The sequence below is a fragment of the Hordeum vulgare genome, chromosome 3H (assembly GCF_904849725.1).
Source record: "Hordeum vulgare subsp. vulgare chromosome 3H, MorexV3_pseudomolecules_assembly, whole genome shotgun sequence".
Lineage (NCBI taxonomy): Eukaryota > Viridiplantae > Streptophyta > Magnoliopsida > Poales > Poaceae > Hordeum > Hordeum vulgare.
The window spans coordinates 591,736,647-591,750,849 of NC_058520.1; the positions used below are offsets into that span (position 1 = coordinate 591,736,647).

Consider the following 14,203-nt stretch of genomic DNA (forward strand, 5'->3'; position numbering starts at 1 on the left):
CAAAAAGTGCATTTATTGACAATCTAACCCTTCCATCCAAACACCTTTTTGGTTAGAGTTAGTTCACGGTTAGTCTAGAGTTAGAATCTAACTCTAACCTCTAACCGAGTTAGAGTATCCAAACAGGGCCATAGTCCACGTGTACTACGTACTGTTGATCAATCAAGCAGTGTGCCTGCTTGCTTGCGTAGTAGTTTTGCTTGCATGTACGTATGGACAGCTACGGGAGGATTTGGACTAGTGTTTCAAAACCAACAAGATGAATGACAATTTTTCATGGCTGTCCAGAATGGAAAAGCGTATGCAACGTTAACTAGATCTCCGGCTGGCTTTAAAATTCTAAATACCAGAGCCGTCCGTAATTAGCCTAGTTATCACTGGGCAGCATCTCTTTTTTCCTTTTATCTTGGCATCGGAGAAGCCTTTACATCGACCACGACTAAATTGCACAAAACCATCGCAGGCTAGGTTTGCGAAAAACACTATAATGTACATATTTTTTTGCAAAAAACATGATGTATTCAGTAATCTTTTTATAGAAAACACTGATCCGCAAATTTGCCTCAACTGAGAATGTTTATGACAGACAATTGATAACGTTATCATCATGTGTGAACATATGGGGTCCACCTGTCATTTCAAACTTTCCTTTGAATTGGACAACCACCATGCCAAAGCGATGCTGGTGTTCGCTTTCGGGCGAGATTTCTTTTATACAAGTACGCAAACGCTGGGCCGCTGGTTGCGCCCGATAAGGCCTGCATTATCTTTCTTTTTGCGTTTTATTGGCGGGCCTGCTGGGATCGTTCCTTGACAATGTTTCTTTTCATTATTATTTTTTACTTCTCTTATTATGCTTTATTATTTTTTTCCTGGCTTCCTCTTATTTTTAGGGTTTTATTTTTTATTCTTCTTTTTTCATTACCTGGGTTAGTTTTTCAAATACCCATGAACATTTTTTTAATGTACGCCGAGCATTTTTTCTGTGTATAGTCAACATATATTGAGCAGAAAAAAAAATTCTTAAGGGTCCATATAAAAGTAGGCCAGCACCTTCCTCAGTGATTTGATACTATAAACAGTCCGATTTGTTGGCTCGACCCTCCAGGTTTGGCGCCTCCTAAATATTCATAATCAAGGAAAAAATAAGTTTAGTGTCATTCATCTCAAGATGTACGTGTTATATGTAAATATCTGAACTATATTAAAATTTTGAGATAGGATTTTATGATAATAAATATATCTGATGTAACTATTAATTATCTTTTAAATGTCTTTATTATTACAACTAGCATTATTTAGCAAAGTAATTACCACCACATAGAAAGAATTATTTTATGATTTTTATTTTAGTTTCGTTCATAGATCAAACTTAAATCCTTTAAAGACAACCCCATGTCCTTTTCTTCTCCATCTCATCATTGACATACTCCGGCGCCAATCTAGGGAAAAAATAATCGGGTATGATTTTGGTTTGCTATTTTTTATCATCATATAATTCTTTAATGATATAGTCAATGGCTAATTTTGCCTATATGTTGTATGTTCCAAAAACATGAATTCCTGTGAAATAAGGCAAATAATTTTTTTTAAAGGAAGGACAATCCTCGCAGCCTCTGAATCCTCAGATTCATGAAGCCAAAAATATTATTAAAGTTGATGCAAGACAACAAAGCCAATGTCATCCACATCCATAGTGAATGACATGTACAACAACTGCATCAACATTACAAGATATGAAGCAAACGCCCATGAATAAGTCGTATTCTACGGTTCTACCACATAAACACCTGCAAGAAGGCATAACACGCTCAGGTTGCCGTTGCCACGTCCAATCAGAGATTACTAGGGCAAGTATTTTAATCCAGGTTGCCAAGACCAGCCAATCAGGTATGTAGCAGTGTGGAGGAATCTAAAATCAGTGTTGTTCTACATGGGCTGTCAGTACTTAGCGATTTCTACATGGGGGCAGTCTATGTGGAATCTGACTGTGAAAATGCGGTAGCAATTCTGAATAATGAGAAGAGCAACAAATCGCCTCTATTTCCTCTGGTCTCCGATGTGTGGCACCTAAAATCAGTGTTCAAAGAGGTGAAGTTTACGGCCGCAAGAAGACCCAGCAACAGAATGGCGCATGAGCTTGCTGCTCTGGCCATGAAACAAGGAGATTTTTTGTCAGTGGGAAGTGTTCCTCCGAACCTGAGTAGCATCCTCATGGAGGATTGTAATAACTCTCTCCTTGTAACTTAATTTGGGGTTGGGTGATCCTTAAAAAAAATCAGGGCCATCAAACGAGCATGTAGACAACTCATATAACAAGACAAGGTGCCAGTTTGTTGCTAATCAGTCCTACCAATAAAGGACATAATAAGAGTATTCAACCCAGACCTGAAGTCGTGTGCTAATCTCCGTCTTGATAACAAATCTTCCGATAGCTGCACTAGTCAGTAATCCATGCCGAACCACCATGGCACATGCGGGAGAAAGTTACACACCTCTCCTGAAACTCCTTGTAACCATGCATCAATGAAGCGCATAGTCGAAGGAGCCACCTGTAGCCGACTACCTCCCGAGGTGTAGTACATGTTGCTGCAGTTGAGGAGACACAGGGAGGGAGGGATGCTAGATTAGCTGGACATTTTCTCACTTAATTGAGAACACCAACAAGACCCTCGAGGAGCTGTCCACCTCGCGTCATGGATCTAGCCGCTATAAGGCAAATAGTACAACAACACCAACCTCCACCTCCCACTTGTATATACAATGCTTCTTTGTTTATAGTACACCAAACTTTACTTGCACGAATATTGTTGTCATCTTATATATATACCACTTCATGGTAAAACATATATATAGCTCCACCGTCTCACTCTAGTTTGTCATGTTGGTATTGTTAACTTATTTTTCATCAAATAGGTGACAGTCACATAAATAGATCAAAGACAGGGCCAGAAAAAAACATGGAACATATGAGAACCCATGGGAATATGAGAGATCGGGATTAGTGGTGGAACCATGTTTCAACTGTGGACGAGTCTATCAATCTGTCATTGTACACGGGTATTCTTGCCGTCTATGCAGGACAGTCTGCGCTTCCATAGGCGTTCGAATTGATATGCAGCTGAACAAAAATTTGTACGAGTGACCATATTTCAAAGCGATCCAGAATGGAAAAGCATCTGCCACATTAAAGCTGTTTTTTAAATAGAACAGGGTCGTTAGTAATTAGCCTAGCTGTCACAGAGCAGTATCTATTTTCTCCGTTTATCCTGGCCTCAAGAAGCCTTTATCCATCGTAGGCGCCAGGCTCCTATAGCTTTACTTGGTGCGGTTTTCTAAGGAAAGCACTTGTCTTCAACCGACTGAGGTCCTGTTTGGACCACAATAGATTATGATAATTTAGATTATGAAGATAGATCATATAATCTGGTTTATAAAAATAATCTAGGTGGACATGTTTAGAGGTTAGATTATATAAACTATAATTCAGGTTTTATATTGCATAATGACCTGTCTGCCCTCGGTTTTTTCTTAAAGAGGTGGGTGGCGGTGGCATGAATGTAATTATCTCCAACTTTACAAGGGTAATGGGTCATTAGCAATTCATAATTTGATTTAAGCTGGGATAGAGTAGATTGTGAGTTTTTAATAATCTGTCCATCTAGTTTTTATAATCTACACCATAATTTGTCCTGTTTGGAGACAGAATAGATTATAAAAACTGAATCATATAATCTGAATGGTACCAAACAATGCCTGAAGACAATGAAACGTAAGCCACGTCTATCTTGCACCACATGTCCTCTCTATGTCACACACCACTTCCTCTTTCTCTCTCAACCATATCCCGGCGATACGAGATATGGAGCAGATCCGCTTCTAATCCCAGCCACCGACGCTACGAGGGACGGAGCACGCTGTTTCCCTCCCAGGCCGCTATCGCGCACTTGATGCGATGTTGCACTTTGTCGTCGGCCCATTGCTGCGTTGCAGCATGCATTGTTGCCGCCTGCTGCACCGTAGCTTCCGCCATCGCTGTTGTGTGCGCATTGTAGCATCCATCACCACCACCTGTTGTATCGGAGCATCCGATATCACCGTCGATGCATCCAATATCGCTGTTGCGGCACGCTGCAAGGCAGCTCTTATCTTTTATTCATTATCGTGCTTCTTCATTAGTTTCGTGCCTCCTATCAAGATATGTTAATTCCATCAGCTACTACACGAAGGTTATTCTCAATCAAGAACTTTGCTTAGTACCCATTTGAGTTCACCTTTGCTAGTGTTTAGCTTAAGTTCTTCTTTAGTGATCTACTCGCTTTTTCATCTCTACTGCTGTGTTAAGGGTCCATTCAAAGATTCAAAAGGAATTTTGAATCTCCCATTCACCCCCACTCTGGTCGACAAACTCTCGTTCGTTACACTAACCCAAAATTTCCTCCATTTATATCGGATGAGTTTGGGGATTGCGGGTAATCCAGACATATGTGACGAGGTGGGAAGCCAAGTTGAGTGTTCTTTTTCTTCGCCTGGGCACTATTCGGGTTGTCAGACCACACATATAGGGAAAATTTGAGGGGTCCGGTTGGAGATGCTCTTAAATCATTCAATCATAACCTCATGTCATTTCGACTCCATCTCATGAGTGGCACACTTTAGTACAAACTTGGCAAAATAAATTTTGGGTATGATTTTGGGGTTGCTATTTTTTTATTGACATGATATAGTTCTTTAATTTTCAAGCATGTGGTTAAGGTTAACGATATTTTGTATGTTGCAGAGAACATGAACTCAATGTGTGGAATAGCTATAAGGCAAATATTTTTTTTATTCAAAAAGGAATGGTTGACCTCCCAGCCGCGGCATCCTTAGGTGCACACATCCATAACATTATTAAAGTTGATGCAAGGGTACAATGCTGAAGTCATGAACATGGATAGTACATGACATGTACAACAACTACAAAATCATTAAAAGAGATTAAGTAAGCACCTCTGAGTAAGTCTTATTCCTCAGTCGAAATGCCTTTAGGACGGGATAACATGTTCGCGTCGCCATTGCCACCCATAGTTTAAGAGAAGACCATGACAAGGATTTTGATCTTGATTGCCGAGATCAACCAACCAGGACCATCTCATCATCATGGAGACAACACCTTTAACAAGGCAACGACATAAGTTTATCTCTACTTAGTTCAACTAATAAAGGCATGAATAGTGTTTTCACCCTGAACTTGATGTCGTGTGCTAATCTTCATCAGTCGTTAGTTGTGCCGATCAGTACTTCACGCCTAACCATCATGATCTTAGCTAAACAAAGTTGCACTCCTCTCCCAGAATCCTCATAAGCATGTGTGAATGAAGCGCATGCTCGAAGGAGGAGAGCGACCTAGTCGACCACCTCATGAGGCATAGTACTTGTGATGGTTGTTGTATGTGGCACAAGGAGGGAATGGTGCTAGATTAGCGGGACATTTGCTCACCCAAGAACAACGGTAAGACGCACGGGGAGCCGTCCACCTCGTGACACGTATTTGGGGACTATTAGGCAAATAGTACTATACCACCAACCTCCACGTGTGTATACAATGCTTCATTATCCATGGTACACTAAACTTTACTTGCATGAAATTGTCCTCATCTTATATATACCACTTTGTATGAAACTGAATAGCTCCATCGTCTCAATATGTTTGGCATGTTGGTAGTGTTTACTTATTTTTCATCAAATAGGTGACAGTCATATAAATAGCTAAAAGAGAGGAATGACAAAACATGCATGGAAGATATGAGAACTCACGGGAAAAGGAGACATCGAGAATAGTGGTGGATGGATCTTTCTTAGGACGCGTCTTACACTACCACCTATAACCCTATCATACATGGCTTAGAAATCCCATTGTAAATGCATATTCTTGTTGTCTACATATGATAGTAGGTGATCCTAAGTGTCTTCAATGCCATCCGCATAGCTTACAATCATATATCCTCAATGGAGAGTCCTCAACAAAAATTGAAGATTCTAGAGTAGTCATATGTATCACGCGCTTGATTTTTCTCTCTTGTCTTTCTCTAATGAAATAACATATGGACTTGGAATTTTGCATACAAACACAACATTAGAACTAAAATGTGAAAAGACTGCATGAGACGAACGCCGCCAAAATAGCATCAGGGGCGAACCATTGGCCGTGGCCAACTTCTCCACAAATAAGAACACATAAATGGTCGGATCACAACCAAAAAGCCACCTTGAAACTGAGCCCAAGAAGAAGAATGTCCCCTGGGTTGACACCATCGTAACTTGCCTCCAGTTCCCCACTCACTTATTGTCTGAAAGGACCGTCTGCTCTTTAGCTATGGATAAAGAAGTGCCCACTCTGTTGATGAACAGAAGGGGCCGAGAAACTTGACAACGCGCTCGTGCATAAATAAGAGAAGCCAGACAATCCCGCAAATCGCAGGAGTCGAGGGTCCTTTGAGAGAAGATCCATGGTCACCCAGTGAATGTGGTCGGGACAAGGGACCACTCTCCAAGAAGTCCAAGTTCATAAGATGCAAACGTGGCAACTTGAAAAATAAATAATTTACCTTTGAACCCGAGAAGAACCCAACAAAAGCAACGATAGTTTAGACATTCGTTTTGGATAGAGAAGCTCAACTAGCTGGTGAGGTACCTACACAAACACAAAGACAATAAGTTGTAATTATATTAGGTTTAACAGGTTATAAATGGATGGTACAAGTTACTGTGTGCGCTAGAAAGTTGAACAACATCCACCAATAATGAATAACCATAACATGTGAGGGATTAGAATACAATACCATGAAATTGATGCATAGCTATGAAAGTTATGAACATCTTACAAAGTTGTAGATGGTTAAATTCTTAGCCCCTGTTTGTTGGGTCGTGGTTGAATGAAAAGCACCTAGAGCTTGTAGAAGCAGAGATGGTCAAAAAGTATGTATGACAAATGCTTTTGGTACCGATGTTTTTGCTACAACTATGCTTTTTTTGCTGGAACCAACCCATGCTTTTGCTACCACCCATCCACCCAAAATTTGCTATCATGTTGATTTTTGTTGGAACCAACAAACAATTTTGTTACAAACGTTTTTTTTGTTACTACCCGTGTTTTGTGGATTTGTGCTACATCCATCTACATAACATCACCTATTTTCCTAGTTGATTTTTTTGCTACAATCATGCTATGATTTTGTTGGAACCGAAGACAAATTCTGCTACATCCATCCATGGCGGTGTTTGTCCATGGCGACAATGGATTTTTTCTTCGATGGGATCAACAAGCAATTTTTGATACAACAAGCAAGCAGTTTTGCTTCAACCATCAACTTTTTTTGCTGGAACCATTGGATTTTGTTGGAGCCTATGACTTCCAGAGATGCAAATCATTTTTTAATACAACCGACGAGAAAATTTGCTTCACTCAATATCTATTTTTTATGAAAACACCAATTCCAAAGCAGCCACAAACGAATGCTTTTTTACAGTTGTGACGGGTCACCGCGGCAAGACGTGCTACAACAAAGTAGGGAGGGCGACGACCAGGTTAGCGACGATAGTCCTTCGACCGACGGTGGTCTGGTCAACGACAACGATCCGGCAAGCGGCGGTGGCCTCGCGAGCTTTGATGGCTGGTTGTCTCGTTATGGTCCCGCATCACGCTCGCCTGATTTGGGGGCAAAAAGCGTGTGTGATGACCTGATTTGGCGGCTAGAACGCAGCACAACGAGCGGGCATGATGCGTCTAACCCAAATTTGGGCCGCTGGGTACTCGCCCTAAAAAAATCGACATATTAAATATGTCCAAGCTGAACCATGGCTTCTCCAATTTTGACATGGTTGCAAATTAACCAGAAATGTGGGATCCTTGTTTTAAAAAAAAACAGAGATGAGGGATCCTTTGTGTACAGAGGAAGTTTTTTTTGTGTCTACGAAACACCATCGGTTAGAATCTGTGCCGTCTATCGTTAGTCGGACGGTCCAGTTTCGTTTTTTCTCATTTCTTTTCATCTGAAGCCGCCCAGATTCATTCCACTCGAGTCACCCCACATCAGTCCAGCTGACCACCCGACCGTCACCCACTCCGGCGATCCTCGCCGCCGGCCGGATGCCTCCGCCACCACCCCGGCACCGGGCCGGAGACCCCAACCCCAACCCCACGCCCGCCACCTCACATTCCGGCATGGTCAAGCTCCTCGCCGACCTCCTCCACCACACCGCGCCCTCCGCCTGGCCGCCGGCGCTGGCGGCGCCGCTGCTCCGCAGCCGCCTCGCCCCGGCCCACGTCTCCTCGCTCCTCCTCCTCCCGGCCTCGCTCTCGCGCCCGGACCTCTCCCGCCGCTTCCTCCTCCTCCTGCCGCCCCACCTCGTCTCCCCGCTCTGCCTCTCCCTCCTCGCGCTCTCCTTCATCTCCGCCCCCGCCACCGCCCCCGCCTCGCCGTCCCGCTGCCGCTCCCCCTCCCCCTCCCCGCACGCCGCCTCCCTCCTGCTCTCCCTCGCGTCTTCCTCCCCGTCCGCCTCCACCTCCTTCTCCTCCCTCTCCCACGCCTCCTCCCTCTCCACCTTCCCGCGTGCCGCCACCGCCGCCGCCGCCTCGCTTCTCGCCTCCTCCTACCTCCGCCTCCGCCGCGCCCGCGACGCGGCCGCCGTGCTTCACCTGTCCCTGTCCGCCGGCATCACTCCCAACCAGTACACGGCTTCCCACGTATTGTTTTCCCTTGTCAAGATTCGTCAGTTCACCCTTGCTCGTGCCCTGTTCGATGAAATGCTTCACTCTGGTGCTCGCCTGGATGAGCATGTTTACACTGCTGGGATTCGGGCGTATTGCGAGGCCAGAAATCTTGACGGCGCCAAGGGGCTTCTGGCAAGGATGCATCATGAGGGGGTCAAGGTCAGTGTGGTGCCGTACAATGTATTGATCTACGGATTGTGCAGGAATCATCGCATTCAGGAGGCGGTGGATGTAAAGAACAGCATGGTGGCTGGAGGAATTACAGCTGACGAAGTGACTTACCGTACGCTCGTGTATGGGTTCTGTCGGGCGGAGGAGCTGGAAATGGCATTGAGAATGACATATGACATGGCCAGGCTGGGGTTGGTGCCATCAGAGGCCAATTGCTCATTTATGCTTGATGGGCTACGAAAGAGGGGGAAGGTTCAGGAGGCTTTCAGCTTAGCTTGTCAGTTGGGTGAGTTGGGCATGGTGCCCAACATATTTGCATATAATGCATTGCTTGATAACCTGTGCAAGAGTGGTATGTTTTGCGAGGCAGATCGGCTTTTCAGTGAGATGGTGCACAGGGGTCTGGAGCCTAATGAGGTGACTTATCCTATATTGATACATTCACTCTCGAAAAGGGGGATGATGGAGGATGCACTTGACATGTTCGATAGGATGAGGGAGAGTGGTGTCAGAGTGACAGTCTATCCGTACAATTCATTGATTAATTGTTGCTGCAAACAGGATGATTTAGACAAGGCGATGGGCTTCTTGAGTGAGATGACTGACATTGGAGTGACACCGAACGCAGCTTCATATTCTCCACTCATTGCTGGTTTCTGTAGAAAAGGGGATCTGTCCAGTGCCATCGAACTCCACCGGGAGATGGCTGAAAAGGGTGTTGCATGGAACACTTATACGTTCACAGCACTTATCAATGGTTTGTGCAAGAATAAAAAGATGGATGAAGCTTCTCGGTTGTTCACTAAGATGATTGACAGCAACCTAGTACCAAATGAAGCAACTTATAATGTCATGATAGAAGGGTATTGCCTGGTAGGCAATGTAAGAAAGGCATTCCAGTTATATGATCAAATGGTGGATAGGGGCCTCTCACCTGACAATTACACGTATAGACCATTGATAAGTGGATTATGCTTGACCAGTGGAGCGTTGAAAGCAAAGGAATTTGTTGCTGACCTAGAAAACAACTGCCCACTGAACAAATTTAGCCTAACCACACTTATGCATGGATTGTGCAGAGAAGGAAGGTTGACCGAAGCATACCATGTCTGGGATGAGATGGCAATGCAGGGAGTCAACCTTGATCTTGTCAGCTTTACAATTATTGTGTATACAGCCTTGAAGCAGCATGATACGGAAAAATCATGTGTGTTATTGAGGGAGATGACAGAAAAATGTGTCAGGCTAGACAATGTGTTCCATACATGCATGATTGACATGCACTCAAAAGAAGGAAATATGCTCCAAGCTTTAAAGTGTTGGGATAACATGATTGCTGATGGCTGCTTTCCAAATACCGTCACATATACAGTTTTAGTAAATAATCTCTGCAAGTCAGGGCATTTGAGCAGAGCAGAGGTCCTCTGTAAAGAAATGTTATCCAGTCAGTTCCTTCCTAACAATTATACTTATAATTGCTTTCTTGATTGTTTTACAACTGAAGGTAAACTGGAGAAAGCTAAAGATCTTTATTTCGCCATGCTTCGAGGCTCTCTTGCTAACATAGTGACAGTTAACACATTGATCAAGGGGTTCTGTAAGGTTGGGCAGATTCAAGAAGCAATTGGCCTTATTAGTACGTGTACTGAAAATGGTCTTTTTCCTGATTGCATTAGCTATTCTACAGTAATACATGAGCTTTGCAAGAAGGGTGATACAAATAAAGCGTTTGAGCTTTGGAATGAAATGCTGTACAAGGGATTGAAGCCTGATATTGTAGCATACAATATTTTGATAAGGTGGTGCAATGTTAATGGTGAACTTGAGAAGGTTTTGGGAATATACAGTGATATGATTCAGAAAGGGGTGCAACCGAACTGGCGCACATATAGAGCTCTTTTCTTAGGAACCTCTCTTATGACCAGCAAGCAAGATACTATACTGCCGAACACCTGATGTTTAGGGTCACCGTTTCCATTATTATCCGTTACCTGATTAGTCTGACTCACATCACACCGAGGAGTGCCCTGTGCAGTTGCTTCATGGACAATCTGGGGCTACCAGAATATGCAAATTCTTCTTTCAGGTGCACAATCTAACTTTTTTTTAATTCACAACCTAATTGTAGGTCTTGTACCTCCTGTCATGTTTTAGTAAATAGGTCTTAACCTGACAATGCTGTATCAATTGTTACAAGTTACAACTCAGTGGATTATACTGCCCTGGGTAACTGCTTTTGTATACTGTCAGCTGTTGGTGTTGTTTCTTTCATGACAGTTTCTCTTTTGCATAGAATAAGGAGTTGATCGGCTACTCCAAAATAGACTAATTACGTGCTTCATTTCGGTGATTCTTTTTTGCTGCCTTTAGTTGTAATTAGAATGAATGAAATAAGGAAGATCAAACTTAATGTGTACTGTTTGCAGTTTCAGTTCTTAACATGTAAACAGAAAACTATAATTGGGAAGAAAAGAAAGACTAAATAAAATTTGGAATACAGTTTTAGTTTGATCGAGTAACATGGGCATTTACACTTTTTAACAGTGATATGGCGATGCCTGAGTTTTGAGCATATCAGCGAAATGGATTTATTAGTGATGGTTGGAGTGGTTGATGAATCTGAAGCATGCAGGACACATGCCTTGTTCCACTTTTTTCATGCTGTGTGTTTGATGAATCCGGCCATGACATAGTATATGTAGCTCCAGCTCCTCAAAATCTAAGCTCGGTGACCATAACCAGGGTTTTACAGTTGCAGTCCTCTGCATGGTACAACTTATCTGTCATTTTTATGCTTTCGTTCAACTTTAACATCTGTGTGAAGCTAGTATGTTAACTGCAATGGACAAAAAACTGAACATGCTCTGTAACAGGGACATGGTGTCTGTAATCATGGTCTGTACATCACGACCAACCTAATTTCTGAAGGTGTGGTCATCTGTACAGATGCCACTTCTAGTTTCTGTTGATGTGGTCATCCATTAGTTATGGAGCAACTGGGCAAGGTCTCTTGTTTTGCAAACTACTCACATTGCCTGTTCATAATTCATTTTTTGTTTATCTATTATGAGTTGTCCCCTTGTGATATATAGCATGATCTGACTGAACGTATTCTATTTGTTGCATTGTTACCAGGAACTATGCTGGAAGCCTGGATAAGACAATGCTGTAATTGGGATATTTTTGCGCTCATCCTTCTGAAATGGAAGAAGTTCAAGCAGATAATATAGGCATCTGTCGTTGAAGTTTCTTACGTTTGCTCAGGCTGCACAGTTTGTTTGATGTACAATAGATCCATTACCTGTACAAACTGTGGCCATCCCTCCATATATAGAAGCAAAGCCATAAATGATCATGCATACCAACAGTTTAACCCTGAGAAGCATGGATAATTTCTTTTTTTTTTTGAGAAAACGCAAAAGCCTTGCGTTTCTTTGCATTGAAAAGGGGGATAGTACAGCCTCCGAAGAGGAAGTTACAGCACGGTTACATGTAGGTCTAGTGGACATCCCAGGTTGGAAGCATGGATAATTTCATTATTTTTTCTTGGTGTCAGGCTATCAGCAGTATCGAGCAATCTGTTTTTTTCTTGTTTGTGAAGCAAATGTTCCTGTAAATATGTTGTGAAAGAACTACTCACTTACTCTTGTCTCTAAGTCAAACCTGTTTAAGTTTGGCCAAGTTTATAGGAAAAAAAACACATCTACAATATTTATGCATGTGTCTAGTATTGATCCATTGATTCTCTGGATTGATAAGCCCTTTTTGAGGTGTACGGGTACTTCAAGATGTTCATGTAGTCCTATGTCCTCTAGCACACTTTGCAGCAAACTGGTGAGATGCTCTTAAGAGCATGTACAGTACAGAGAAGCGTGGTAAGAGAGAAGTGATGTGCAGACCATCGTGGAAGGTTGTCATTGAATTCCTCGTTGTCATGCTTATGGTCTTTCATGCACAACCTTACTTGATTGAAAGTTGTAAAACTATGCTGCACCTGTGTCCATAGAAACTGATGATGCTTTTTCTGAGTGCAGGATACATTAATTGGTGAATCTGAATATGTCGATGATCACAGGTCAGGTATGCCAGTTGTGAAGCTGAATAGAAGATTGTACAAGTGTGGTGTTATCAGTCCACGCTTGGACCTAGGAGATCTAGTCCTCGACTGCAAGGCTGCTCCCTTCACCTCAGATTAGTCTGCAGAAAACAAACCAGTTAACTACTTTTTTGAAACGGCAGGATTCCTGCATTCATTAAAAAGAGTTGCTCGGTTAATTCAGGAGAATCGAGCGAAAACCAGATTGCCCAGTTAATTATAGAAAACCGGGCGAAAACCATCACAATCGCTGAGCGGCACACATAAGACACCCCACACACACCATTCCAAAGAGGGATGTGTTGCCAAACTTTCAGTAGTGTTTCCCGAGGGCCTGATTTTGCGTGATCATTCTTATTTCATCTGCTGGTAACATGGATCATGGTGAAGCTGGGCAAAAAAATGTGAGAGAATGTTCATTTTTTGAGAGAGAAAGGATTTTTTCTACTAGGAGAAAGAAAGATTGTGCTGTCCTTCGCCTAATTGGTCTGTCTGCTATGGTTGGCTCCTGAAACTTGCATCCATTTTTTCCCGCAAAAAAGAAACTTGCAGCCATTTGCCCAGTTGATCGGATTACAGTATATGCTGGTCAATTTGGAAAGTACATTCATTTTTGCTAAAAAGCAGCTAACAATTTTTAAATTGGTTCACTGTCGAATTTTTTAACTGTTGGATCCTCAGCCCGAATCTGAGCTGGTATGTGCTGAACACGTTTTGTTTCTTGGTCTGTGTCTGTGGTTTTTGGGGTGGTTCGTTTTCAGGTTTTTTTGGCTAATCTGACCTGGTTTGGAGTGTGGGGCCCATTGGTGACCTTTTTTTTTAATAGTTGTACATTTATGACACATATTACTCCATTTAGTGGAACTTCTATCGACATACCAGATTTTGGTGACTTTTAACACGGTATTTTCTTAGATTTACATTTTTCTTGTTTATGTTAGATAGGATCGGCATAGCCGCCAACATTGTATTTAAATTTCAACCTTGCGTTCACACTACAAAAAAAATGGAATCATTTGAAATTTCTTGGGCGGTTCTCTATGTGTTGAGTAGAAACTTTGAGCTTATTGGCAGATCAGTTCATGCGAGTAGGTCTCATACACTTGTACAAATGTTCTTCGTAAACTTTCATATTTGAAATTTCAATCTTGCGTTCACACCATCATTTTTTCATGAAATTA

The 14,203-nt window shown here is 42.5% G+C and overlaps 1 protein-coding gene across 3 annotated transcripts; it reads left to right on the forward strand.

Moving 5' to 3' along the window:
* The first annotated feature begins 8,055 nt into the window (after positions 1 to 8,055).
* On the forward strand, positions 8,056 to 12,641 carry LOC123445430 (putative pentatricopeptide repeat-containing protein At5g59900). 3 transcript variants are annotated; one of them, XM_045122417.1, is made up of 4 exons: positions 8,056 to 11,012; positions 11,471 to 11,695; positions 11,800 to 11,931; positions 12,062 to 12,641. In XM_045122417.1, exon 1 carries the CDS (start codon positions 8,132 to 8,134, stop codon positions 10,880 to 10,882), a length of 2,751 nt encoding a protein of 916 aa, XP_044978352.1. In that variant the 5' UTR covers positions 8,056 to 8,131; the 3' UTR covers positions 10,883 to 11,012; positions 11,471 to 11,695; positions 11,800 to 11,931; positions 12,062 to 12,641. The 3 variants fall into 3 exon arrangements, with proteins under 3 accessions (XP_044978352.1, XP_044978351.1, XP_044978353.1); XM_045122416.1 differs by lacking the exon at positions 11,471 to 11,695; XM_045122418.1 differs by lacking the exons at positions 11,471 to 11,695; positions 11,800 to 11,931.
* The last annotated feature ends 1,562 nt before the right edge of the window (positions 12,642 to 14,203 follow it).

Bases quoted from the DNA above. Each gene is read 5' to 3' on its own strand.
- LOC123445430 (XM_045122417.1), top strand. From the start codon at position 8,132: ATGCCTCCGCCACCACCCCGGCACCGGGCCGGAGACCCCAACCCCAAC.